This window comes from Aegilops tauschii, chromosome 4 (assembly GCF_002575655.3).
Source record: "Aegilops tauschii subsp. strangulata cultivar AL8/78 chromosome 4, Aet v6.0, whole genome shotgun sequence".
Taxonomy (NCBI): domain Eukaryota; kingdom Viridiplantae; phylum Streptophyta; class Magnoliopsida; order Poales; family Poaceae; genus Aegilops; species Aegilops tauschii.
In genome coordinates this window covers 450870396-450895551 of record NC_053038.3, presented here as the reverse complement: position 1 = coordinate 450895551, position 25156 = coordinate 450870396, and the positions used below count along the sequence as shown (strand labels likewise).

Here is a 25156-nt window from a genome sequence, read left to right as displayed (position 1 = left end):
CATTGAGAGAGATCCAGTACTGGCCAACCTTGCCCAGTACGTCATCGCTCAGGAGCGTTTAACTCAGCGGGTAATGGGTTATCTCCAGAGCCTCGCTGATTTAAATCCTCGGATCGCTATTGGCAGACCACTGAGGCCTGACCAAGAAGGGCGCATTCATCGGCTGGTCAACCCGCTTCCCCCGATAGAAGAGGAGTGTGCCCCAGTGCCAGAGGCATTTTCTCAGGATCCTGTCTTTTTTCCGTTTTCTTTGTAAACGCCTCCGATGTATTTATTGTCCCAGTACTTGTATTTATGTGTTGCAGCATGTTCGTAAAAAATTTGTGCGACGGACCCGATTTTTCCTTAGTTCCTGTTTTGTGAGCAGTTTTACTGCTGTTAGTTCGGTTCTAATTACTTTTTTTCTCTCGCAACATGTTTTCGAGGAGATCTCTTTCCCCCGAGTTATTGCTGCGTATATATGCATTTTTCACGACATAGATCTTTATTCGCGCAGCATCGTTACAGCAAACTCTCAGCAGCCACCACTCGACCTCGCGCACTGTTACAATCCCTGAGCACATTTTTGCGCCTATCTAATCACCCTCGAGGACGCCTCAATCTCAGTGAGAGAGAGATTTCTGAGTGTTCATTCGAGCACTAGCTGCCCCAGCACCCCGACGGCAGTCAGCCCCGATGTCGCGCCTAATCCACATGATCGCCGCCACCGCGAAGAGCTAACACTCGAGCGGCAGCATCACAACGATCATCCAGGATCATCGCACACAGGAGCACGGAGAACCCCAGCAGCACCGCCAAGCCTCCACACACCAGGACCACATACCAGTCCGGCATTGCCTCCGCCATTAGAGCCTCGGCTCGAGCTCCTGCCAGCAGCTATGGAAGAGAAGGAGAAGTAGAGGCGAGGCCAGGTGTGAGGGAGAAGAGAGGAGCACCGCGAGCGTTTTATAGCCCGAGATCGGTGTACGGTGGGCGAGGTCCACCAGCGCCACCCGTCGCTCGGCCGCCGGTGTTCGGAGGCGAGTCCGCGAGCAGTGCCGACAGCGCCCTGGCCCGCGAGGTGAGTGCACGCTGCACCGGCAGCTAGCACGCCGCGCACTACCACGGTACGGCCTCGATGCCCTACGAGCTAGGCATCGCCGGTGGAGGAGGCGCGGGAGAGCGCGAGAGAGAGACGAGGGAGCCAGAGGTAGGAGAGGAGGCCGACAGTGGGCCCTGGGTCCACCTGTCAGCCAGAGAGAGCACTGTGCTCTCGGGTGCGACCAGCGTATTTTAGTAATTTAGAATTTATTCTAAATTACTGTATCCTCCTAGAGATATCTCGTTTTCCCTGACCATGGATTTTTCCACACTACGCCAGTGTACCACACTGTGGTTTTACACCACTTATTGCCCTCTAACTGTAGCCGTTCTGTTTTTGTGCAATTGAAGGATTTCTTTGATAAAAGCAAATTTATTTCAAAACAATTCTTGTTCAAAACAACTTTTAACAAATCTCGAGGACGAGATTTTTTTAAGGGGGGTAGTGTTGTGACACCCAAAATTTTTGGCCTTGTTTTATTTATTAAAATGTTGCCAGGAAATAAAACTTTTCCATTATTGTCAAATTTTACCTTTTGTGATTCTGGATTTTTGCTTCAAGTGGGAAAAAACCTTCAAAATATTATTGGGCTTGAATACTCTCTTTTATAAAACAATTATTTATCAGTGGACTCAAATAATGCAAGATTTGTTTTCTCAAAACTTTATTTCCTTAAAAATGATTTCTTTTGCATTTGGAGCCTGTTTTGCACTGCAACCACTTGACAAATGCTTTTAAAAATTCCACCAAATTTTGGGGATGTCATGTGATGATTCCACATCACTTTTATGCAAAAATACCTTCTGGCCATTGGAGATTTTGAGCTCTACACCAACTTTTCCAATCTGGTCCAGTAGGCACTTTTGCACTGCAACCCATTTAAATATTTCTTTAAAAATTCTTCCAAGTGTTTGGAGATATCAGTGGATGCATACCATTCCTCTTCAAGCAAAAACCCAGTGATGTTCCTTGGAAATTTTGAGTGGATCAGCCTCTTTTGCATTCTGGTCCAAATTGGTGATTTGTACTGCAACCTTATTTCTCCTTGCTCTAGTAACCCTGAGCTTTTTCCTACTTGTAGCCCTCCCTACCAAACTCTTAAGTCCAGGAGATTGAGCTCATTGGAGGTTCTGAAATGCATGTTCTAAACCCTTTTTCTTTCTGCCCAAAACTGGAGTTTTGCAAAACTTGCACTATCAACTTTCTGTTTTTGCCAAACTAATCTTACCACCATCTCCTGCATCTAAAGAGACACTGATCTAGAGATTTTGGCCACTACAAGAGTTGCCTAAGTGCATCTGGCATTCTGTCGAACACCTGGTGTGCACAGTCATTTTTGGCAAGCTCTCTGGTTTGCATTGTCGACTTGAACCCCTGGCCTATCCACCTTGTCCGCTGAGTGCCTTGTTACCCCTACCTCCATCCTGTGCAGTACCAGCTCCACCCTCAAGCTCTAGAGCGTGCGGGCATTTCGTCGAACAGGTGCCGTGCGTGCTCTGGGCGCGCCCAGAGTGCACGTTTTGCACGCGCGCGCACTACGCCGACACGCCGCACTGCCGCACTCGACGCGACCCGACCCTGGCCCCCTCTGCATCGCTGAACCGCGCACTAGCCGCCCCCTGCTCCACGATATCTCTGGCGCCCTGCTGCGCCGCTGGCCGCGCCCTTGGCGGCATGCCGGCGTCGGCAGCGGATTCCGCCGCCCAAGCCACCAGCGCACGACAGCTGCCTCAGAGCACAGGCCGTGCTTATCCTCCTGCTCGTCGGAACGCTTTCGTCGCCGCCACGATGCCCTGCAACTACAGGAAAGTGGTCGCCGACGATCTTATCTTCTGCCGCCACGGAGCCAGCCTCGCCACGCTATATAAAGGGCCCCCGATCCCCTCCGAGCACTCACGCGACATCAGACCCACCCCGTAGAGCTTCCCACGCAGTAGATCGACCCGTAGTGGCCGTCTTCCTCAACTCCGGCCAGCTCGGCCGCCGCTAAGCTCCGGTACGATTCGTCGCAGCCGGCCACCCTTTCGCCAATCCAGCGCCACCAAGAACTTCCCCGTAGTCTTGCGGAGCTGCCCAGCTACTCAACTTCGATCGGAGACCACCGGAGCACCAAAGTCACTTCACCACCGTAGCTTTTCTCCGCCGCGGAGCTCGCCGCCGGCGATTCCTTCCACCTCCGTCGACCCAACCACCACCTAAAGGACCGCCTCGGTCTAGCCGTTCCATCCGCGCCCTTGGATGCCCGTGAGGCGCTGCCGTTCGTCGACGGCGATCGCCGGAGCCCCGCTTCCGTCGGGCAGAAGAGAGGAGAAGGAGGGAAGAAACGGTCAAACCTGACCAGTGGGCCCTCTGGACCCACTGTCAGTGACCCGCGCGACCGCTCCCTCTGTTTAAGTGAAGGCGCAAACTCCCGAGTGCGTCTCCTCTACTGCGAAAGCGTATTTTCTTCTGAATCGTGTTCTTTTCTGGTTTTATTTAAAAACAGAGTTTGACCAAACTTTGACTGGCTATAACTTTTAAAATAAAACTCCAAATGAGTTGATTCTTTTTCCTACCTCTCTCAAATTTCATCTAGTTTATTTTAAGATTTATTTCAAAAATATTTGAGACAACTTTTTCTACTGTGTTTGAATTATTTGTTATTTGTGTATTTTGCAAAATAGGATTTTTGGAGGAAAAGGAAAGCTTCCAATAAGTGCATCCTTTGCATACTCTTGAAGGCAAGCATTTCTGAACTCTGGCATAATATTTTGTTGTGGTGTTTGGATGCGATCACAACACCTTTGGACTTGGAGTATGTGATAGCTTTATGTATCGATATGGTCTCATGCATGAGTGCACTTTGGAGTTGTTTTGTGGTCAGCAATGGATACACTAATGATTTGGGTCATCCTCGTGAGCTTCTCTTGCACACCGGTAGGAAGCCGGGAAAGTCGTGGTCTTGGGTAGACACGAGCTTGTCCCTAATCCCTCGTCGAGACGAGTATGCCCGGCATAGCATGGTGAGGCTCGAGGAGTGGTGATTTACTTCACTAGTGGTAATATTGTTGGTGGATTCTTGGACCACCTGAGTCGGTTGTAGACCGAGTCTTGACCAATAGCTTCCTTCTTTGTTGGTACCACCACTTGTTCCTGCAGGGGACAGGGTATGGTTCAGTAGGTTGTCAACCCCTTCCCAAAGCACACACCGTACAGAGAGGCCGTGATGAGGGTCCCATGGACATGGATTAAAGCCAGTCATCCGGTCCGGGGGCATGGGTGTTTCGGTTGTAGCCGAAGGGGATAGCTTCCCCAGTTTGCGCGCGGTATAAATTTTGTGATCCCATGCTACGTCGAGGTTGTAGCCTCCCCACTTAGAGTTTTGCTTGGCAGGTGTCGTGGGTGATTCCAGACACTGGTGAGTTAAGCTGGTGTGTGCAGGTCAGGCGTGTTTTCAATCAAAAGACCGTAGACGGAATTAGTCCCGAGGGACTGAGTAATCCCGTTGCTCGTGGAAAATGGTACTCCCTCTGCAGAGGATATATCCTGTTGGATAGTCATGTTCTTGAGTAAGAACCACAGTCTGAGTTGAATCTCAGTAACGGTATTCGGATGGAGAACGATTTATCTAGAACTCTGTAACGGTATTCGGATGGAGACACGGTTAACTGGATCATAGCAACGGTATTCGGATGGAGATACGGCTTGACTAAATTATCGGTTTTCGGATGGAGAAACGACTGTACTAAATTTTGTTTAAGATTTTGGCATATGGATTATGATCTTTATTATTTTGGACTAACCATTTATATTGCGTATATTATTGAGTATCCCTGGGACGGTTCTACCTCCTGGATATTCACTATGATTATTCTCTTATAAGCCCTTTCTGTGGCGTCGCTCAGACGCCCGACTGCGGCATGCTTGTTGTTCATTTATCTTTTATAAGCCCTTTATGTGGTGTCGCCCCGATGCCCGACTGTGGCATTATTATTCTGCATTTTCCTCTCGAGGAGTCTTTCAGACACTCGTTTGGCACCCGCATTATTATTCTACATTTTCCTCTCGAGGAGTCTTTCAGACACTCGTTTGGCACCAGTATTACTATTCTGCATTTTCCGCTCGAAGAGTCATTCAGACACTCGCTTGGCACCCAGTATTTTATTTTGGTACATTTTTAACCATATGTGTGCATCTTGGTCTTTCGTATATTTCGTGACAGACGTGTGACCATCTAATTAATCCGGAGCATGTTTGATATATTATACCCGTGTTCTTAATGTTTGCGAGTACATTCAAACGTACTCACTGGCTTGTCCCTGGCTATTGTCTTGGCCAGATTCTTTGCTTGGAGATAAGCATCGCGGTGACAACCTCGGAACCTACGCGTTGACGTTTGCAGCCTCGCGAAGATAGGAGTTATCCTGGTCAGCTGTTCTAGTGGGAAATGGAGTCCCATAGACGCAAATGTATCCAACCGCTTCCGCCCTCAACCACTAGCAAACCAAATGTTGTACTCCTAGGCCTAAATGGTCTTGTACTACATATTTGTGTACTTGCTTGGAATTCTTGTATCAAGTTGGTGCCTCATCAGCTAACAGTAATCCTGGGGCTGGTGAGCACACAGGCCGTTTTTTTTGGGAATTTATATCCCAAAATCCGGTCGTGACACCCCGCTGCCACGGGAGGGTAGGACAAAAGATGTCATGCAAGTTCTTTTCCATAAGCACGTATGACTATATTCGGAATACATGCCTACATTATATTGATGAATTGGAGCTAGTTCTGTGTCACCCTATGTTATGACTGTTACATGATGAACCGCATCCAGCATAATTCTCCATCACCGATCCAATGCCTATGAGCTTTTCACATATTGTTCTTCGCTTATTTACTTTTCCGTTGTTACTGTTACAATCACTACAAAACCCAAAAATATTACTTTTGCTACCTTTACCGTTACTTTCATATTACTTTGCTACTAAATACTTTGCTGCAGATGTTAAGTTATCCAGGTGTGACTGAATTGACAACTCAGTTGCTAATACTTGAGAATATTCTTTGGCTCCCCTTGTGTCGAATCAATAAATTTGGGTTGAATACTCTACCCTCGAAAACTGTTGCGATCCCCTATACTATGCAAGACAACAGTGAACTGCAGGATGGTAAGTAAGAACCCTGTAGCCTTCTTTTTACTGCCCGTAATGAGTTGTGTTAGATGACAATATCTTAATCTTTTTTCTTTTGCAGTGGGTCCTGAAGCAGTTTACTCAAGATTACCTCTCAAACTACATGATTGGCGGCCGGACATCACAAGGGGTTAGAGTAGAGTCTTGCATGCCTTCTGCATCCAGGACAGCACAATAGGGCCAGTCCGCTTCACCTTGTTCAGCAACTGGAATGTCTGTCGCCTCTTTCTTTACCATCTGTAATAGTACAAGTATAGAACCCTAGTACATCATTCTTTATTTGGTGCTTCTGTAATTTTTAAACATTTGTACCTGTGAATCGAATAATGCATTGGTTGTTTGAACCTGATGGATATGAATAAAGCTATAGCCTACTTTCAAGTTTAAATTAGGTACAATTTTAAATAGCAGCAATTAAATTAGGGCGAAATTACGTTGTGCAGGTCATTACGGCACACACGGTTAGTAAAACACAAACGTTTGTGATATACACCATAATCCGAGACGGTTCACAGAGAGGAAAGGTGTGCAAGCATGCACACAGTTGCCGTTCGCAAAGCGTGTGTGATGTCAGACACTATCACATACGGTGCGGCAAAACTAAATGTGTGTGATTGTCTACCTATCGTACACGGTTTATAATCATGAACTGTTTGTGATGTGCTAGGCATCGTAAACCTCCCGTGCCTAGAATCTGCCTAAAATCTGCCTGAAAAGCTCCCGTGCCTAGAATCTGCCTGGTTTTAGGCAGAACCACAAAACTCCGACTGCGATGGCAATGCGAGCACAAACGAGTAGCAACGATGAAGCGTTTGGGATATTCGAGATATCGAAAACGGTTATATAGGGACAATTGTATGCATCAAGGCTCCCTATCCCCGACGGTTTCTGGGTCGTGTGGGAAGGACCCCCTATTACCCACACTCACTTGGCGGCGGTTCCAAAAGTCGTCGCGGAAAGGGGTAAAAAACCGTTTGTTTAGGACGTACGCGCACCAGTGATCTCTTGGTTTTCCCTTCTTCTATAATGAAGGCTAAATTGATTTTTGCCACTTGTATTCGTGGCTGCTGGATGGAGGGATAGACATCCCACCTCCCTCACATCCAAATACCAAAGTTACCCTAGGTCATAATCCTAATAGGTAGTGGGTTTTGCCACATGTTTGTCATCTTCAATTTGTCATCTCCTCATAATCCTCATGAGGAGGATATCCCAACACTAATAACTTCAATCTCAACTTTTTAACTGAAGTGGAGATAGAGGCTTTGCCACCCGATCAACACAATCAAAAGCACTAGAGAATAGAGGTAGCGGGCCGTCATGGTTGTACTTATGAATAACTTAGCAAAACACAGTATCCTCCATGAATACACGCCTGAGTTCATGTTGTCGAGACCATCTAAAACCTCAGTTACATGACTTTTTTGTTGCAAATTAGTCAATTTTGATGCGTCATACTATTCATCTTATTCCTCCCACCTCTTCTTCCAACCCAGTACAAACCACCTGCCGCAGGCCACCTAATGAGTGTATTTTTTATACTCATTCCACCATTGATTAATCTAATAATCCTAGATATTATGAAAATCACTCAAATTTTCTCACTAATGACTAATAAACACAAAAGATTGCAAAGCACTTTGTGTAATTTGTTTACGTAGGAAATGGACCATAAAAGGGAAGGAACTGGAGCAACAAATGAAATATAAAGTTTGGACATCAAGCTAAGCCAACCAGAGGCATCACAAAGGATCCAGAGGAGAAGACACCGTCTGCCTGCTCGGGCCCTGTGCCAGCAGTTCCGAGACGTCATTCCTGACACACTTTATATAAGGCTCAAGGCCCCATTCGCAACAGAACAAGCAAAAAAGGAGCAGAGAGTCTCCACGATCACCACCACCATTCCCAGAAAGCCTAACACGTAATCGATGAACATTTTTATTCCCAGTACATGAATTTTTTTAAATATTTTTATTCCTAGTACATGAACATTTTTTCAAAAACATTTTTTGCAAACAAATGTGTCAACTTTAAAAAATATATGGACTTGTTTTAACTAATTTAGTGATGGTAAGGTCATTCTTCTATATACATGATATTTAAATAAATATGTGTTATTTATTTGAAAGCATGAAAATTATATTTAGTGATATATGTAATGTCCTTACTGGCCGCACAGGTGGCGACCCATCATTTAAGGGGGCCTTCAGCAATTTAATCTGCTATTCTATGTTGATCCCTCAAAACTGTCGGACTGGGTGATGCTTCTGTTCACCTAGTCTACTTCATACTTGCTTTCTCCTCTTGTTCCTCATTCATGCATTCTTGTTAGCAAACTAGGTTTAAATTTGAGAATCTCCTATTCACCCTCAGCCCCCTCCTCTAGTCGATACATCTCGATCTTTCAAAAAATTAGGAAACTTGGAGATTATAAAGACATGGGGAAGGATATAAGAAATCATGCTTGAAAGGAAATTAGGAAAACTCAGGGGGGGGGGGATAATATTAGTTGTATGCACCTCTTTTTAAATGACCCATACTTTCCTAGAACACTTTTCACTGTTCTACATTTTTATAACTCCCTTATTTTCATTTTTGCAGATGTATAACTCCCTTATTTTTACCTAATGCAAACTAGTTATTTTAGCATTACTAAATTTTAATATAGAGTATTTGTTCATAGGAAATATTTCTAAAGTTTCTATATTTCATAATTATTTGCAATATATTTGAAAATAACCGCAAACTTCCTTCTTTAATTACCTGCTATTTTTTTCAAAATTCTTGATATCTATACCTTTCAGAAATTACCAGTCCCGAAGAAATGTTGACCGGGTAGGCATTGTATGAACCATTATATTGTGGCAATTTTATGTGGCGCAAGGGGCCAATCCATTTGCTATCGACAATGGAGGATCTAGAACTTTTGGAATTGATTGAGGGACTGAACTTAGACTGTAATAACAAAAGAAAAAACTTTTACCCCTTCATTTATCTTTTGTTAAATTTTTCAGCTTTTGTCAAACCCTTGTTCTGAAGTAAAGTTGAAGTTGAGAGTACGTCTAGACTTATTTTTTGGGTGGTATTTTTATATATGTTGATCTGGAATATGTTCATCTCACAGCATAATGCATATTCTGTTGACCTTTTTTCTAGATACACATATGTTGACTTCCAGTAACATGCATGGTAGGTAGTATCCTCCTTCTTCAGATCTACCAATCATATATGTAGATTGCAAGTGTTAATCTGACCCAAGGGGAAGCACACGCACGAGCCACGTCTGACTTGAAAGAACGATCAATCACTTTTGCGAATATCATAGATTTTAATATATGAGACAAAAGAATATACATACATGTTACAAAAAGATCGAAAAAATCCCCAACTTCAGATCAGAATCAGAATGCAGACGAATAAATGGCAGGCAAATCAAGCTACGTACACGCGCAATCCCATGCAGCTTGATGCCATTGCCATATGCAGCCTAGCTGAGATCGACGGCAGTACGTGCGAGGTAGTAGCGAGCTAGTAAGAAAATGCCTAGCTTGATCAGGTGATTAATTAATAGCCGAACTGCTGGTTGCTGGTGAAGGTCATGCCGAACCCCCACCACGCCGGCACGAGGTTGTACATGTAGAGCGTCTGGCCGTTCGTGGAGGTGACGGAGAAGGAGATCCCCTGCCCGACCAGCGGCGCGTTGCACTGCCAGTTTGCTCCCCAGTTCCGGCTCAGCTGGATCCAGTCCGTCCTCTCCCCCTTGATCGACACCGACCGGATCGACCCCGGCCCGCCCACGTTGGTGATCAGCACCAGCTCGAAGTTGTTGAACCCTCCAATGGTGAACCTGATCCCTCCCATCTTCGAGCACCTCACCCTACACCACCATCAGGACATGGCGACATGCTCATTAGATACTACACTTATAAGATAATGGAAGGAAGAAGAAGAAGTTATGTGGGCACTCTTCACTTACTGCTGGTAGAGGACGGGGACGATGCCGGCGCGGTAGATGGCGAGGGTCTCCCACGCGGGCTGGGACATGTCGAAGTGGGGGCGCGGCGGGTTGCACCAGCCGCCATTGTCGCTGGCGAGAGCCCAGTTGGGAGGGCAGAAGTTGGTGGCGGTCACGGTGATGGACGTGCCGGGCTTGCACATCGTCGACTTGCCGGTGTCGCAGGTGATGAGGTAGCACTGCCCGCACGACGCGCCGTCGTTGAACAGCGCCGTGCTCAGCGCCGCGTTGTTGACTCCGTACCCAGAACCGTACAGGTTCCCATACCCGCACGCGCCGCCCATTGTCCCGGAGCCGTCGGCGCCGCCGTAGAACGTGGCCGTTCCTTGGTACCACCACGCCTGCGCGGCCGGCGCGAAGCAGCCGGCCGCCGCTAGGACGACGAACAGTGCCAACATGGATCTGGCCATCTCAACTCAGATGAGATGGGCAGCGAGCACTAGGAGAGCAACAAATGACGATGGAGGGACTGGCGGAATCAATGGTATAAGCTTGGTGGATCTGAAGAGAACGTGGAGTGGCTTATATAAGAGGAGCAGGGAAGGGGAATTTGTCAGGGAATGGCAGAGAACATGCCATCGATCGATCGACATCCCAGTGCATGCTAGTCTGCTAGCGAAGCTCACATGCAATATGATGCCAACAGGGAATTGCGCGTTAATTAAATTGGACGACTTATTGGTGCATGCATGCGCGTGCAGCATGGCATGGCATTTTGTACGTCTCTCCTGATGATCAAGTGGGAGGATAATACATTCCATGCATGTTCCGTAAACCGTAGCTCCGTGCTCGCCGGCTTGAGATGGAGCCAATTGGATGATCGACAGCTTAGTATCCATGGCATACGCCGTTAAACTAGAGTATTTTGGAATGAACTCGCATGGCTTAAATTATGGTCGTCTCTCTTGTGTGTGGGATAACCGATTAGCAGCAGATTCTTGGAGCGGAGGGAACTCGGAGCCACATGAGGCCATGAGGGCCAGCGGTGTCAGCACATGGACGACGGCCCTGGAGGTGGATAAACTAGACGAAGTACGTGCTTATCATCTCACCGCGTACGTACGTTGGTTGGTAGATGCCTAATCATTCTCAATCTGGCTGAAAGAGTCAGCGGTTTAGTGCCTGGACTTGGCCTAGTTGACGGCATTGTTTAGAGGAAATTAAAGAGCTGACCAAGTCGTTCACACTACGCAGACAATCAGACGGAGTGACAAGCAGAGGAAATTGTTTGTTTTGACAGAGTTTGGTACCATTCCTGGTGGTTATGCTTCCATGGACCAATCAAGTGCAGTTAAGCGTTGCGGGGTTACGGCCTCTAGTGTACTGTACTGACCTTGTACCGTTGTACGGTACCGGGACAGCCCCTCTTTCCGTTGTTGTTGCCATTGTTGTTGTTGAGTACTCCGGACTGATGGACATGCATGGACCAGTCCCAAGTGCATTTGGCTAAGCTAGACCAAGTGGCATCGTGCACAAGAGAACCAATAACTTTACCAATAGTTTAACAAAAAGAAAATGTTTCTGTTGTCAATGTTCTTAACAAAGGGTATGACCAGGTTCAATTTTAGAAGAACTATTATAGCGGAGCATAACTGACACCTAGCTACTTTGGAATTACTCTGTCAGATTAGTAGACAATGTAAGTTGGCTTCTAGCTGCTAATTGTTTTTTCACTATCGGGTCTTTCTATCAGAAAATAATAATGAAGAGGTAAACTTCACTGACAAATTTCACTGGAAGATTAAGCTCCCTGTAAACATTAAAATCTTTGTCTGGTTGATCTTGCGAAACATCATCATTACAAAGGATAATCTGCTTAGAGGAGGCTGCAAAGGAGCAAATAAAACATGTTAATTTTGTGGGGGGAGATGAGACAATTGGCCATCATTTCCTACAACGCCAAATTGCTAAGTTCATCTGCAACGTTCTTCAATTTGCATTTGGTTTTAGAGACGATGTATGTGGCAGTATGCATGATCTACTTCAGCCCTGGTTATCTATGATCTACTGCAGTGTTCTGGACTACTTGGAAAGTCGGAAATGAAGCCTATTTTGACAATAAAAGGGTTGCTGGCCCATTTGTATTTGTTTGGGAAAATATCTGGTGCACCGGAGCTTGTGGTGCTACCGGTGCATCGAGCTCACATTATTCTTTTAAAATGTTCAAAAAATTCTGAAAAAAAATTTAGCAGACTTAAACAACATCAATGTAGGTTGTCACAAAATTTCAAGTCAAAATTCGAAACATAACTCGACAAACAAAAATGACAAATTCAACATTGAATAGTACGTAACATAACTTGGGCTTTAGATTTGGCCCATTATCACATTGATGTCAAATTTGTCATTTTTGTATCTTAAAAAATATTTCAAAATATTATACGAAATTTTGTGACATCCTAAATTGATGTTGTGTTAACATGCTAGAATTTTTTTAGATTTTTAAAAAATATTCTATGACATCCAGTGCACCGGTAGCACCACAAGTACAGATGCACCGGATACATTCACGTATTTGTTCCTTTAGTTGACTATTGGCTAAATGCTTGGTTAACTCTGCAGAACATATAGGAAAAATGTGATGCCCTAAGATGGGGAGTAAGACTGTGCGAACAAGTAGTAAGTGAATTCTGCTCAAGGTGGAGACATGTCATTTGTCAGATAGTTTGATTGTGTGCGTCTTAACTATGCAGAAATCAAGTGTTGCTCATTATGCTTGTATCCGCTTGAAGCTACATTTTCAGAGAACAAAAGCGCCTTTTATCGAAACAAAGCTGGCTAAAAACTGGAAATTTCCGCTGAACTAACGATTGTTAGACTTTGTATTATAGCCCTACTGTGTAAACCATACCTTATTGGTATTGGACTTATATATCATCATTATATATATGTGATAGGCCATCCCTTTGAGGGTTGAGCAGTTTTCCCAAAACCTACGTTTTACATGATATCGAGTCTAACCTAGGTCCTCCACCTCCACCCCACCCGCCGCCGCCGCCGCACCAAAACCCTAAACCCTAGGGCTGCCGCCGCCGGCTCCATGACCGCTTCCGCCTCGGGCGCCGCCAGCTCCGGGTCTATCCCCGCGACGCTTGTCGCCCTCCTCAACCTCCCACCTCGTCCCCTGGCTCCGTCCGTGCCTCAGTTCTTCGGCACCACCGCCGTCGGCTCCCTGTTTTCAGCGCCGATCCCACCGTCACTGCCCGCGACGGCCTCAGCACCAGTCGCGCCGCCGCCGCCCGCGATGGCCCCCTCTGGATCCTCCTCGACACTCGCCGTCATCCCGGCGACCTCGGGGGAGACGCTGCCCGCGGAGCCACCCGCGGCCTCGCTTACGGCACCACCCGCGGCCGTGATCCCGATCGTCCCCGCGCCGCCACCCGCGGCATCGATCGCGGTCGTGGATCCTGTCGCAGCTCCGGCGCCAATCGTCCCTGCTACTGGCGCAAGCACGCCCACCGGGCCGTTCCACTTCGACAACTTGATCGCCATCCGACTCACGCCGGACAACTACTTGTTCTGGCGCGCCGAGGTTCTACCGCTGCTACGCAGCCGGTCTCTCCTCGGGTTTGTTGATGGTTCGCTACTGTGTCCTCCGCAGGTCATCCCTACCATCCATGGCCCGGCCATCAACTCGGAACACCGTATGTGGGTGCAGCAGGACCAAGCGATCCTCTCTGCCATCCAGGGTTCCCTCGGCGACGGGGTCGCTGGCCTTTGTCTCTTCGCAGCCACCTCCATGGACGCCTGGACGACCCTGGAGCACGCTTTTGCCCAGGTCTCTACCTCCCGCTCGATGGCCCTTCGCAGCGAACTCGCCGACATCAAGAAGCTGGACTCCTCCGCTACGACCTACTTCAACAAGATGAAGGTGCTGGCGGACACGCTCACCTCTATTGGTCGGCCGCTTAGCGACGAGGAGTTCGCCAGCTTCGTCATCAAAGGCCTCGACGCCGACTACGACAATCTCGCCGAGGCCGTCCACAATGCCAAGCCAGCGATGCCTCCTCACGAGCTCTACTCACGCCTCCTCTTCACCGAGCAACGCTTCGAGGCTCGTCGCTCCTCCGCCACCATCACCGCCCAGCCGGCGGCCTTCTGGGCCTCTCGTGGCCAGCCCCCATCTGCCCCGTCACCTGGCAAGGCAGCCCCGCCCCCTGCATCGACCCTGGTTGGGGGCCCTAACACTAGGGTGGTGTGCCAGCTATGTGGTCGTGAACGCCATGTCGCCTCCAAGTGTCACCGCCGCTTTCAGAGGAGCTTCCTTGGCATCGGCAACGACGGCAAGGGCAACGAGCGCCAGTTTGCCATGGCAGACTTTGGTCCTCCCGCCGCCGCCCCGGCTGCCCACATCGCTGCCGCCCCGTCTTCCCACATCACCGCCAAGGGCAAGGACCCGCACGTCGAGCAGGGATACACACCATCCTACCCTGTTGATCCAGCCTGGTACATGGACACCGGCGCCACGGATCACATGACGAACGAGCTCAACAAACTCTCCACCTACCAGCCCTACTATGGGCACGATCAGGTTCACACCACCAATGGTGTAGGTATGCCCATCTCTCATATTGGCCAAGCATCTCTTTTAACTAGTCATCCCTCTAGGCAGCTCCATCTTCGTAATGTTTTACGGGTACCCTCGGTAACTCGTAATCTTTTATCTGTCCCTAAGCTCACCCTTGATAATCATGTCCTATGTGAATTTCACCCTTTTAATCTTTTTGTTAAGGATCGAGCAACCCGGGACGTTCTGCTTAGTGGTCGGTTGAGCCAAGGCTTGTACCGTTTGGAGGATCAATCTGCCCCGTGCGTCTTCAGCGGTGTTCGTGTGGCCTTCCCAGTGGCACTCTCGCTTTGGTCACCCCGCCACACCCATCGTTCGCCACATAATCCACCGTCATGAGCTGCCATTAGTGTCTAGCAATAAAGAGATGTCCGTGTGTGATGCCTGTCAGCAAGGCAAGAGTCATCAGCTACCTTTTGTTTCATCTACTAGAGAAGTAAAGAACCCTCTTGAAATTGTGTTTTCTGATGTGTGGGGTCAGCACAAACATCTGTTAGTGGTCACAACTATTATGTCAGTTTTGTTGATGCCTATAGTCGCTTCACTTGGCTTTATCTTCTTAAGCGCAAATCTGATGTGTTTGATATATTCATACAGTTTCAATTGCATGTTGAACGTCTACTCAAGCATAAAATTATCCATGTTCAATCAGATTGGGGGGCGAATATCGCAACCTCAACACCTTCTTTAATAAGCTTAGGATCTCTCATCGTTTATCATGCCCGCATACACATCAGCAGAATGGCGCTGTTGAGCGCAAACATCGCCATATAGTTGTGACCGGCCTCACACTTCTTGCTCATGCTTCTATACCCTTTCGTTTTTGGAGTGATGCTTTTGCTACCGCGTGTTTTCTCATTAACAGATTACCTACGCGTGTTCTTAATATGAAAACTCCAATTGAGCTTCTCTTAGGTGAAACTCCTGACTATACCTTTTTTAAGGTGTTCGGGTGTGCCTGCTGGCCTCATCTTCATCCTTATAATGATCGCAAACTTGAGTTTCGCTCCAAAAAATGTGTGTTCTTAGGGTATAGTTCTCTCCATAAAGGCTACAGGTGTCTCCATGTCCCAACCAATCGAGTCTACATGTCTCGGGATGTTGTTTTTGATGAGACCGTCTTCCCCTTTTTTGCCATGCCTCAGTCATCCACCACAACACCTTCTATGCATTCATCTCCTCTTATGCCTGGCCAATTTGAAGATGTTGCATATTCGCCTGTGTTGTTACCTAATCATGGTGCAGGAATTGGACGTGGAGCTCGCCTGGAACTCCTCCCTGACGGACCCGCTACGTCACCTGTGGTGCACGTCGATCGGCCGATGCATGCACCGCCTCCCGCCCTCGACCCCGCACCAGGCACCCCGTCTCCAGCCGCGCCTGGGCCGGAGCCCATGCTGGCTACTGCGACCGGGCCAGAGCCTGTGACGGCCTCCTCTGAGCAGTCTCCATCGCCACCTCCTCGTCCGGACTCCCCTCCATCGTCGCCCTCGCCATCCGCGCGGGCGTCCTTGGTGCCTACTTCGCCCGGGTCTGCAGCGGCTCACACACCACCGGGGCCTACGTCGCCTGGCCTGCGTCGCCTGGTCCGCCGTCGCCCGGCCCGACGTCACCCGGTCCTTCTTCGCCGGAGTCCCCCGGACCAGCCTCACCTGCTCTGGACATCCCGCCGGCCCCGGTGTTTGCTCCCCCACGGCGTCCACACACTCGCAGCCGCAGTGGCATTGTTCGTCCCAAGGAGCGCACCGATGGCACGGTCACCTATCTTGCTGCTTGTCTGGCTCATGCTGTGGATGATCCAACCGCCGAACCACGCAGTTATCAAGCCGCTATGAGTATTCCACACTGGAGGGCTGCTATGGAACAAGAATATCATGCTCTTATGAAGAATAAGACCTGGACACTTGTTCCCCCTCCGTCTCGCGTCAACATCATTGATTCGAAGTGGGTGTTCAAGGAGAAGAAACATGCAGATGGTTCCATTGAGCGCTACAAAGCGCGCCTCCTGGCTAAGGGCTTTAAATAGCATCAGGGCCTGGACTATGAGGATACATTCAACCCAGTTGTCAAGCCTACCACTATTCGACTTCTTCTGTCTCTGGCAGTTTCTCGCAGATGGTCTCTCCGTCAGCTTGATGTGCAGAACGCTTTTCTTCATGGATTGCTTGAAGAAGAGGTTTACATGCGGCAGGCACCTGGATTTGTTGATCACACTCAGCCTCATCATCTCTGTCATCTGACGAAGGCCATATATGGATTGAAGCAGGCTCCCCGTGCCTGGCATGCTCGCCTGGCTTCAGCTCTACGCACTCATGGGTTCATTCCTTCGACGGCTGATACTTCACTGTTCTTGTTTCAGCGACCGAGTGTGACCATGTACCTCCTTGTGTATGTGGATGATATTGTCCTGGTGAGCTCATCTCCGACGGCTGCTGATGCTCTTGTGACTGCACTTGGTCGTGATTTTGCACTTAAGGATTTGGGACAGCTTCATTTCTTCCTGGGTATTGAGGTCGCTCATCAGTCTCGTGGTAGTTTGGCTCTCACCCAGAAGAAGTACTCTCTTGATCTCTTGCGCCGTGCTGGTATGCTCAAGTGAAAGCCATCGCCTACGCCCATGTCCTCCACTGACACCCTTTCTGCTGCTGATGGTGCTCTTCTCTCTCCTGAGGATGCTACTGAGTACAGGAGTATTGTTGGTGGCCTGCAATATCTGACGATCACGCGTCCTGATCTCTCCTTTGTGGTTAACAAGGTGTGCCAGTATCTTCATGCTCCCACTGATGTACACTGGTCTGCTGTGAAGCGCATACTGCGTTATGTGCGTCTCACTGTCTCCTTTGGTCTTCACCTGCGCCCCAGGTCCTCCGGAGTTCTTTCTGCATTCTCTGATGCTGATTGGGCTGGGTGTCCAGATGACAGGCGATCCACGGGGGGACATGCTGTGTTCTTGGGTCCTAATCTGATCGCCTAGAGTGCACGCAAGCAAGCCACTGTTTCCCGCAGCAGCACAGAAGCTGAGTACAAGTCGGTTGCCAATGCAACTGCTGAACTTATATGGATTGAGTCCCTACTTCGAGAGCTAGGAGTTGCTCAGCCACATCCTTCGGTCCTTTGGTGTGACAACATCGGTGCTACGTTTCTGTCGTCAAACCCGGTGTTCCATGCACGGACTAAACACATTGAGATTGACTATCATTTTGTGAGGGAACGTGTTGCACAGAAGCTACTACAAGTCAGGTTTATCTCTTCAAAAGATCAACTTGCGGACATCTTCACCAAGCCTCTACCTTCTCCCATGTTTGAGGCCTGTACGCGCAATCTCAACCTCCTAGATACTTCAGGAGTGAGTTGAAATTGAGGGAGGGTGTTAGACTTCGTATTGTAGCCCTACTGTGTAAACCATACCTTATTGGTATTGGATTTGTATGTCATCATTATATATATATGTGATAGGCCACCCCTTTGAGGGTTGAGCCAGTTCCCCCAAAACCTACGTTTTACAACGATTATCGATGTTGTGATTCTTTCCTCCTTAAGCATAATCATATTTGATGATTTGCTATATTTTGTGCATGATCCCAGTATTCACATAGTCGGCAGGGGCTATGTTGATAAACTGTCTGATATTTGCGCTAAATGTTTTATGCACCGCAGAAGCTCGGAACTGCCTCTTTGGGGGTATTTTATTTCCCTCCTTTTTTGTAAGGGGCTTTATTGGTTTGTATTAATGGAAATCATAGGGCGCCCCCTCCCTTTTTCCTGAACATAAGGTCCCTCTTTTCACACACACACACACACACACACTTCTTGGCTTCATTGATTAAGAGGATTTGGCGTACACAATTTGTAAGATAGAATCCCTAGGGATTTTCAGTTTGGGTTATTTGATTTGTAGGATTGAATAATGTAGTAATGTTTCTGAGGGATCCTTCGGCACTATATTTTTACTGTAAATTTCAATCCTCTCAATCTCTCGGAACGAATCATTTGTTTTATGTGATGCAATCAATAAAAATTTGGGGCAAACACAATCTTATAGCATTTGAGTGGGCCTTTGCAATTTCTTTGTTTCTCTTATTCATGTGGTTTCAAATTTCCGGCAATCAAAGAGTATCTCTTTTTCATAGTTCATCCACACGCATTTGTACCTAACGAGGATGTCCATTATTAACATTTAGGCAACCTTTATGCGGTCGAGTAGTAGGATGCTAATGTATGATCCGCAGTTTCATGTGTGGATTCTTATTGCTTCTCATATTAGGTTTCCTTATAAGCCACCATATAAGTACCTCTGTACAAGTCACACGTGATGATATAGTGCCTCATTGTAAATTCCATATGTTTATAGCACTTCCCCTCTGCTCCCGGTATACCGAAGATTGATATTTTGTGCATATAGTTTTCTCCGGTTAGGGTTTAGATGTAAGAAAAAGATTGATGTCCCTATTCTTGATTTAACTTCTTATTTCCTTGTGGATATATAACAAAGAATTTATATCAGTCATGCATTGACGTGGAACTACATGGTGGTTTTGGTGGGCGTTTCGAGCATTCAGGCACTATTTTTGTTTGAGTCCATTCACTTATGTAAGACAGGGTGTTCTAAAAAGATTTTGTTTTAGTACATTGTTTTTCCTTATAACTAAGAGTATATCTAAATATTACTTGGCTTGGAGTTTACAAAATCTCAATTGGCGGGGGGCATGAAATAAAAAACTTGGTTTACATCCATTGAAAAGAGCATATCACCTAAACAATTCTAGTGCCTAATCCCAGTCAGCTAAGATTGAAAAGAAAATCATCTGGTTAGGAGAAAAATGTATAATCAAATTGTAAGAGTGATGGATTTGCTATCTCTCACTAAACCTGGTGTTTTCTTACATACTCCCTCCATCCGGTGAAAAGTGTATATATCGAAATTTTAGAACAAATTATGGAGTGGAGTAAAAAAATGCATTGAAAAGGTGCAAGCCACCATCTCTCTCCTCTTTAATTACCCAACCCCCAATGAGCTAAGTGCATGTAGAAATTAAGGAGACCACGTATAGAATGATATTAGTCTTGATTACCGTGTGATGAGAGAGAAATGTTTTTTTTCTACTTTAAAGTGCATTGGGAAGAAAGAAGTACACTCTTTTGTGGGCAAATTTTAAAGACAATGTACACACTTCACCGGACGGAGGGAGTATAGCTTAGTTGACGACATTAGGTGGCATATTAACATGGGAAATTTTTGTTTTTGCCACTCTAGATTTTGCCAATATTTCTTATGCCACTCTAGATTTTTGACATTTCACTTTTGTCACTCTTAGCTTTTGACACTTATCACAATTGCCATTTCATGGCATAGACAAAAAATTTAGAGTGGCAATTGTGATAGATTGTCAAAAGCTAAGAGTGGCACAAGTGAAATAAAATTATTTTGCTTTTGCCACGTGTGATAATTTTCATAGGTTAAGAGTGGCAAAAGTGAAATTTCAAAATTCTAGACTGGCATAAGGAAAATTGGCAAAAATAAAATTCTCTATTAACATCACTTTTGCTTTGGACAACTATTCTTATAGTACTTTTTTTACTATTTAGTATTATCAGTTGGTTGCCTAGAGCAAAAATAGAACTTAGCTGATTTCAATCATTTTCATGATGTCCTTCGTTCATTTTTTTTTTCTTCCCAATATCAGTTGTGCGCAAAGGTGGATTTCACAACTGACAAAGAATAAAAGTTGTGTTTTCAATCTTACAAAAAATATCGGTTGGGGCGATGGACTAGTAGTGGGTGCAATAAATTGAAAAGGTGGTAACTACCGCGGGAAAGGAATACTATCGAGTGTTAGAGAGTGGATTGACACGAATGAGGTGTTCGTGTAAGGAGACTAGTAGATGATGAAAGAGGCAATGGAAACAATCACTAGAGATACGTGATGAGAGTAGGAACAATGACAAAGGGTGAAGGTAGTAGCCATCAACAAATAGTTAGGAGGAGAAAGTTTCGGTGGAAACAAAATTATAATAAAACTTTATGGAAACCTTGTTCGAACTACGTCTTCAAAACATTGTGAGCATTTTTTTCCACTTTGTGTTTACAATTTTGTTTTGTGTGATCCTTCTTCGCCTTCTGTACACATTTTTGAGAATTTTGTTAATAAAGACAATAGCTAATAATATTTTTATTTTTAGATTACTTCTTCCTAGATCTAGACGGTGCAAAAAAAATTATTGGGGTAGCTTTGTTCAAATACAATACTGGGAATTAGGACTGCTATAGAAATATACTCCATTCCAAGATATAAGGTATATTAGTATTTTTAAGTCAAATGTTCTTTTGGTGAGCAAGTTTATAGGAAATTATATCAACAACTACAATACCAAATAAATAAAATATAAAAACCGATCTCATGATGAATCTAACGATATGGTTAAACATTCTAGCTATAGATATTTTGTTCTATATACTTGGTCAAACATAGACATGTTGACTTTTCCAAAAATTAATACATCTTTTATTTTGGATCGGAGGGAGTATCATTGCTAGTCATGGTTGTCTCAGAGCTCAGCTATCTTTTGCTACATAATAGCAAGTAATAACATATTTATAAGTTGGATTTAATTATATCTTCATTTTTAATGAATATAATGATCGTTAATAAGCCCGTTCAATTCAATCTTAATGTATGTAAGCTAGAGAATATATTGCTTATTTTTATTTTATTTTCTGACCATGACGCAGGCAAGGACGTATATTTCTAACTAATAATATATACTTTATTTGATCGTTTGGTAGTAATGCCCATCGGAAGAACACATACTGATTTTTGCTACCTAGATGTAAGCCGAAGAAGGGTGGTAATAGAAAAGACTAAGTGGAAGATATATTTAGGCTGTTCAAAATAGTCTCTTTTTAATGCTACTTTAGCTATATTTGCTTACCCATTTGCCTTGGTATATAAAATAAAATATATGGATGACACGTTTTTTGGGAGGAAAGGGTATTGAATTAATTAAACTAGATCAAACTGATATAGTTCACAGATGTTTACACCCCTTTCAGGTCCAGCCGTAACGGCCATTTTAATCTCAAGTCTCCCAACCTTAGCTACATCATGACTAACATATATGGACGGCACTTTCAAATGCAAAACAATTTCCCATTGTAATCTGCATAACAACAGGGGGGATGATTGTCCCATTTAAGCCACCGGATCTTATTCGGTGCCTTAAGCGCTCCTTTGTTTTTTGCAACTAGCGCACACCCTTAGATTAGAATGGCCGGGCCATCTAAGCACCTAGGGAGCAATCTTGTCCCAGTTTATGGAAGCTTCTCGGAGCTTCCCATACGGTTTCGGGAAGCGTTTCGAAGTTTTCGGTCATTATTTTTCTTTTCTTTTCTAGTTTTTCTGGACCTTTTTTCCTATTTTTTTAATTTTCTTTTATTTATTCTTACTTTTCCTATTTGTTTATCAAATGCAAGAACTTTTCAAATTTGGTTTTTTCAACTTGGTGAACTTTCGTAGATTCATGAACTTCTTTTCATTTTTGTGTGTAAATTTTCAATTCAATGCACATTTTCCAATTCACAATTGTTTTCAAAATTTTGACTTTTCTCAAGCTCATGAACTTTTTTCCATTTTTTGTGACCGTTTTTCAAATTTATAAACATTTTTTCAAACTTCTTTCAAATGAGTACAAAAAATTAAAATTTAAGAACTTTAATTATTTGTTTTTTAAAATTTTATGATTTTTCCTTTCTTGAACATTTTCCAGATTCATGGTTTTTTTAAAGTCAACGCTGAACTTGTTAAAGGTCAATCAACCAATGATCAAGCAGTCAACCCTGAAAAACTGAGCGAGGGGGAGCGAGCAGTTCTCTTGGATCCATAGATTGTTCCAATTCCCCGCATACCACAGGGGGTAGAGACAAACGTGCACCCATGGGTGGCGCATGCGAGTGCCCTTGTGCTATATGGGCTGACCCATTCAGGATTTCCTCCACGCGAGTTTTGGGAAGGTTCTAGAACCTTCCTAGAACACTTTCTTTCTTTTTCTGGTATTATTTTATGTTTTTCCTTTTTCTTATTTCTCTTTATCTTTTATTATATTCTTTTTTTGTTACCATTTTAAATGTTATTCAGGAACAGTTTTTGAAATTTGGGGAAAAATTGAAATTCGTGAACATTTTTTGAATTTTGGACACAATTTTGAAATTCTTAAAAAATGGATCCTTTGAATTCGTGAGCATTGCTGGAAGTTTTTGGAATAATACTGAAATTCCTGAATAGTTTTTGAATTCATGAAATTTTTTGAATTTGTTAATATTATTGCAAAGTCATTAACAATTTTTAAAATCCATGAATGTTTTTGAAACTCGCAAACATTTTTTGGAAACTGGAGCATTTCTAATTTGTGAACATTTTTTGAAATTTGAAACTTTTTATCAAATTCATGATCATTTTTTAGAATTATTGAAATTGATATTTTTCCGTGAGATTACATGTCGATGTCTGTTGCCTTAATCTGTTATCTCACGGAAAAAATATTCACTGACATCAATCGTACAGAACGAGGCAAAACCAAGAATGCAAATTCCGAAACCTCCGGTAGGCCTACTCCGCTGGTGGATCAATTTTTGAATTTCGCAAACAATTTTAAAATTCACCTCAGAAACCACTCCAGCTTCTCTCAATCTTCTGTTCACATTATTATTCGACCACACGACTACGCTACGCTAGCCTCATTTCCACCCTGAGACCCAGACTAGTCTGCACCATTATTGGACGGAACCAAATAGGATGAAAACCGAGCCTCCAAGCAAACCAGGGAAGTCGATCTCGCGTCCGACCGCTGAATGTACGACGGACGAGTCAGTAGGAGAACTGAAGGCTGGAGGTGAAGGCCTGGCCGAAGCTCCACCACGCCGGCACGACGTTCGGGAAGACGACGGTCTGGCCGCCGGTGTCGGTGACCCCGAAGGTGAGCGCCTGGCCGGCGAGCGCCGCCAGCGACTGCCAGTTGGCGCCCCAATTCCGGCTCATCGGCATCCTCTCCGTGGCCGTCCCCTTCACCCACACCGCCTTGACGTCCCCTGTCCCGGCCACGTTCGAGATGAGCACCAGCTGGAAGTGCTCGAACCCTCCCATGGTGAACCGCACCCCTCCCCGCTTCACGCACGCTACCCTACATAAATAAAACATCACACACTGATTAATCTATCCAATATCCATCCAAGTCAAACCGCCCATCCAATGGTGGAGCCGTACCTTTGGTAGAGCACCGGCACGACGCCGCCCTTGTAGATGCCGATGTGGAGCCAGGCGGGCTGGGCCATGTCGAAGTGCGCGCGCGGCGGGTTGCACCAGCCGCCGTCGCCGCCGGCGAGGGCGTAGTTGGGCGGGCACAGGTTGGTGGCCGTGACGGTCACCGACTTCCCCGGCAGGCACCATTGCGACTCGGACTCGTGGTCGCACATCACCCGGTAGCACTGCCCGCACGACGCGCCATCGCCGAACAGCGCCTCGCTCAGCGCCGCCGTGCCCGTCCCGTATCCCGTCCAGTACAGGTTGCCGTACCCGCACGCGCCACCTGCATCCATGCACGCATTGAGAACTTCGCGTACTGCTTAACCACTTCACGGTCCCTTCTAGTAGTTCTACTTCTAAAGTAAACAGAGGCTAGCAGTGGGCGCCCGGCGAACTTACCCATGGTGCCGGAGGCGTCGCTGCCGCCGTAGAACGTGGCCGAGCCTTTCGACCAGCCCGTCGCCTCCGCCGCCACGAAGCCCGACGCCGCGGCGACGACGACGGCGAGCAGCATAAAGCTCCATGGTTTACTACTCAGCATCTCCGTTTCTCAAGATCGTCGGTGAGAGTGATGGCCGGTCCGCCGGTGTGATCGGTGAAACGTGAAAGGTAATCCCAACTCCAAGTGATCCACTCTAGTAGGAGTACTACAACTGTACAACATAGTACACTGTACACACGGTAGTTTAAATAAGTAGCGGGAGTGAGCGATCGATCGAGTGGAATCGATTTCATAATTTCAACCCTGCCGGCCGGTGCAGTGAATCGGTGGCGCGCATGACACGTGCACTGGAAACTGGATCGCTCAGCTAGAACTGCGCTCGCTTCTCGCAGATCGGATCGTCGGTCGAATTGCTCCATTTTTCTTTCGTCTTTCCTCGTAGTTTAGCTTCCATGTCCAGTGTAAGAAAAAGAACTCCTGATCTGCATCCACGCGTACGCCTTCTATTCCTTCCCTGCTGGACTGTAATATCATTGACCGACCATATATATGCACGCTGACGAAGATGAATACCCACTTCCGCCATG

General features: G+C 46.0%; 2 protein-coding genes across 2 annotated transcripts; both read right to left on the bottom strand.

Annotated features, from left to right (window-relative positions):
* Window positions 1–9555: 9555 nt before the first annotated feature.
* Window positions 9556–10742, bottom strand: LOC109747317 (expansin-A28). The gene is made up of 2 exons (XM_020306401.3): window positions 10226–10742; window positions 9556–10126 (listed from the first exon to the last, which is right to left on the bottom strand). The coding sequence occupies exons 1-2, from the start codon at window positions 10672–10674 to the stop codon at window positions 9814–9816; spliced, it is 762 nt and encodes a 253-aa protein (XP_020161990.1). The 5' UTR covers window positions 10675–10742; the 3' UTR covers window positions 9556–9813.
* A 12878-nt stretch (window positions 10743–23620) lies between these two features.
* On the bottom strand, window positions 23621–24772 carry LOC109747457 (expansin-A15-like). Its single transcript, XM_020306509.4, has 3 exons — window positions 24527–24772; window positions 24089–24410; window positions 23621–24005 (listed from the first exon to the last, which is right to left on the bottom strand). The coding sequence occupies exons 1-3, from the start codon at window positions 24666–24668 to the stop codon at window positions 23693–23695; spliced, it is 777 nt and encodes a 258-aa protein (XP_020162098.1). The 5' UTR covers window positions 24669–24772; the 3' UTR covers window positions 23621–23692.
* Between the last annotated feature and the right edge of the window lie 384 nt (window positions 24773–25156).

Excerpts from the sequence above, each read along its gene's own strand:
- LOC109747457 (XM_020306509.4), bottom strand. The coding sequence starts at position 24,668 with ATGCTGAGTAGTAAACCATGGAGCTTTATGCTGCTCGCCGTCGTCGTC. Across the intron at positions 24,411-24,526 it reads CGACGCCTCCGGCACCATGG|GTGGCGCGTGCGGGTACGGC; the intron begins GTAAGTTCGCCG and ends GCATGGATGCAG. Across the intron at positions 24,006-24,088 it reads GTGCCGGTGCTCTACCAAAG|GGTAGCGTGCGTGAAGCGGG; the intron begins GTACGGCTCCAC and ends TTATTTATGTAG.
- LOC109747317 (XM_020306401.3), bottom strand. The coding sequence starts at position 10,674 with ATGGCCAGATCCATGTTGGCACTGTTCGTCGTCCTAGCGGCGGCCGGC. Across the intron at positions 10,127-10,225 it reads GTCCCCGTCCTCTACCAGCA|GGTGAGGTGCTCGAAGATGG; the intron begins GTAAGTGAAGAG and ends ATGGTGGTGTAG.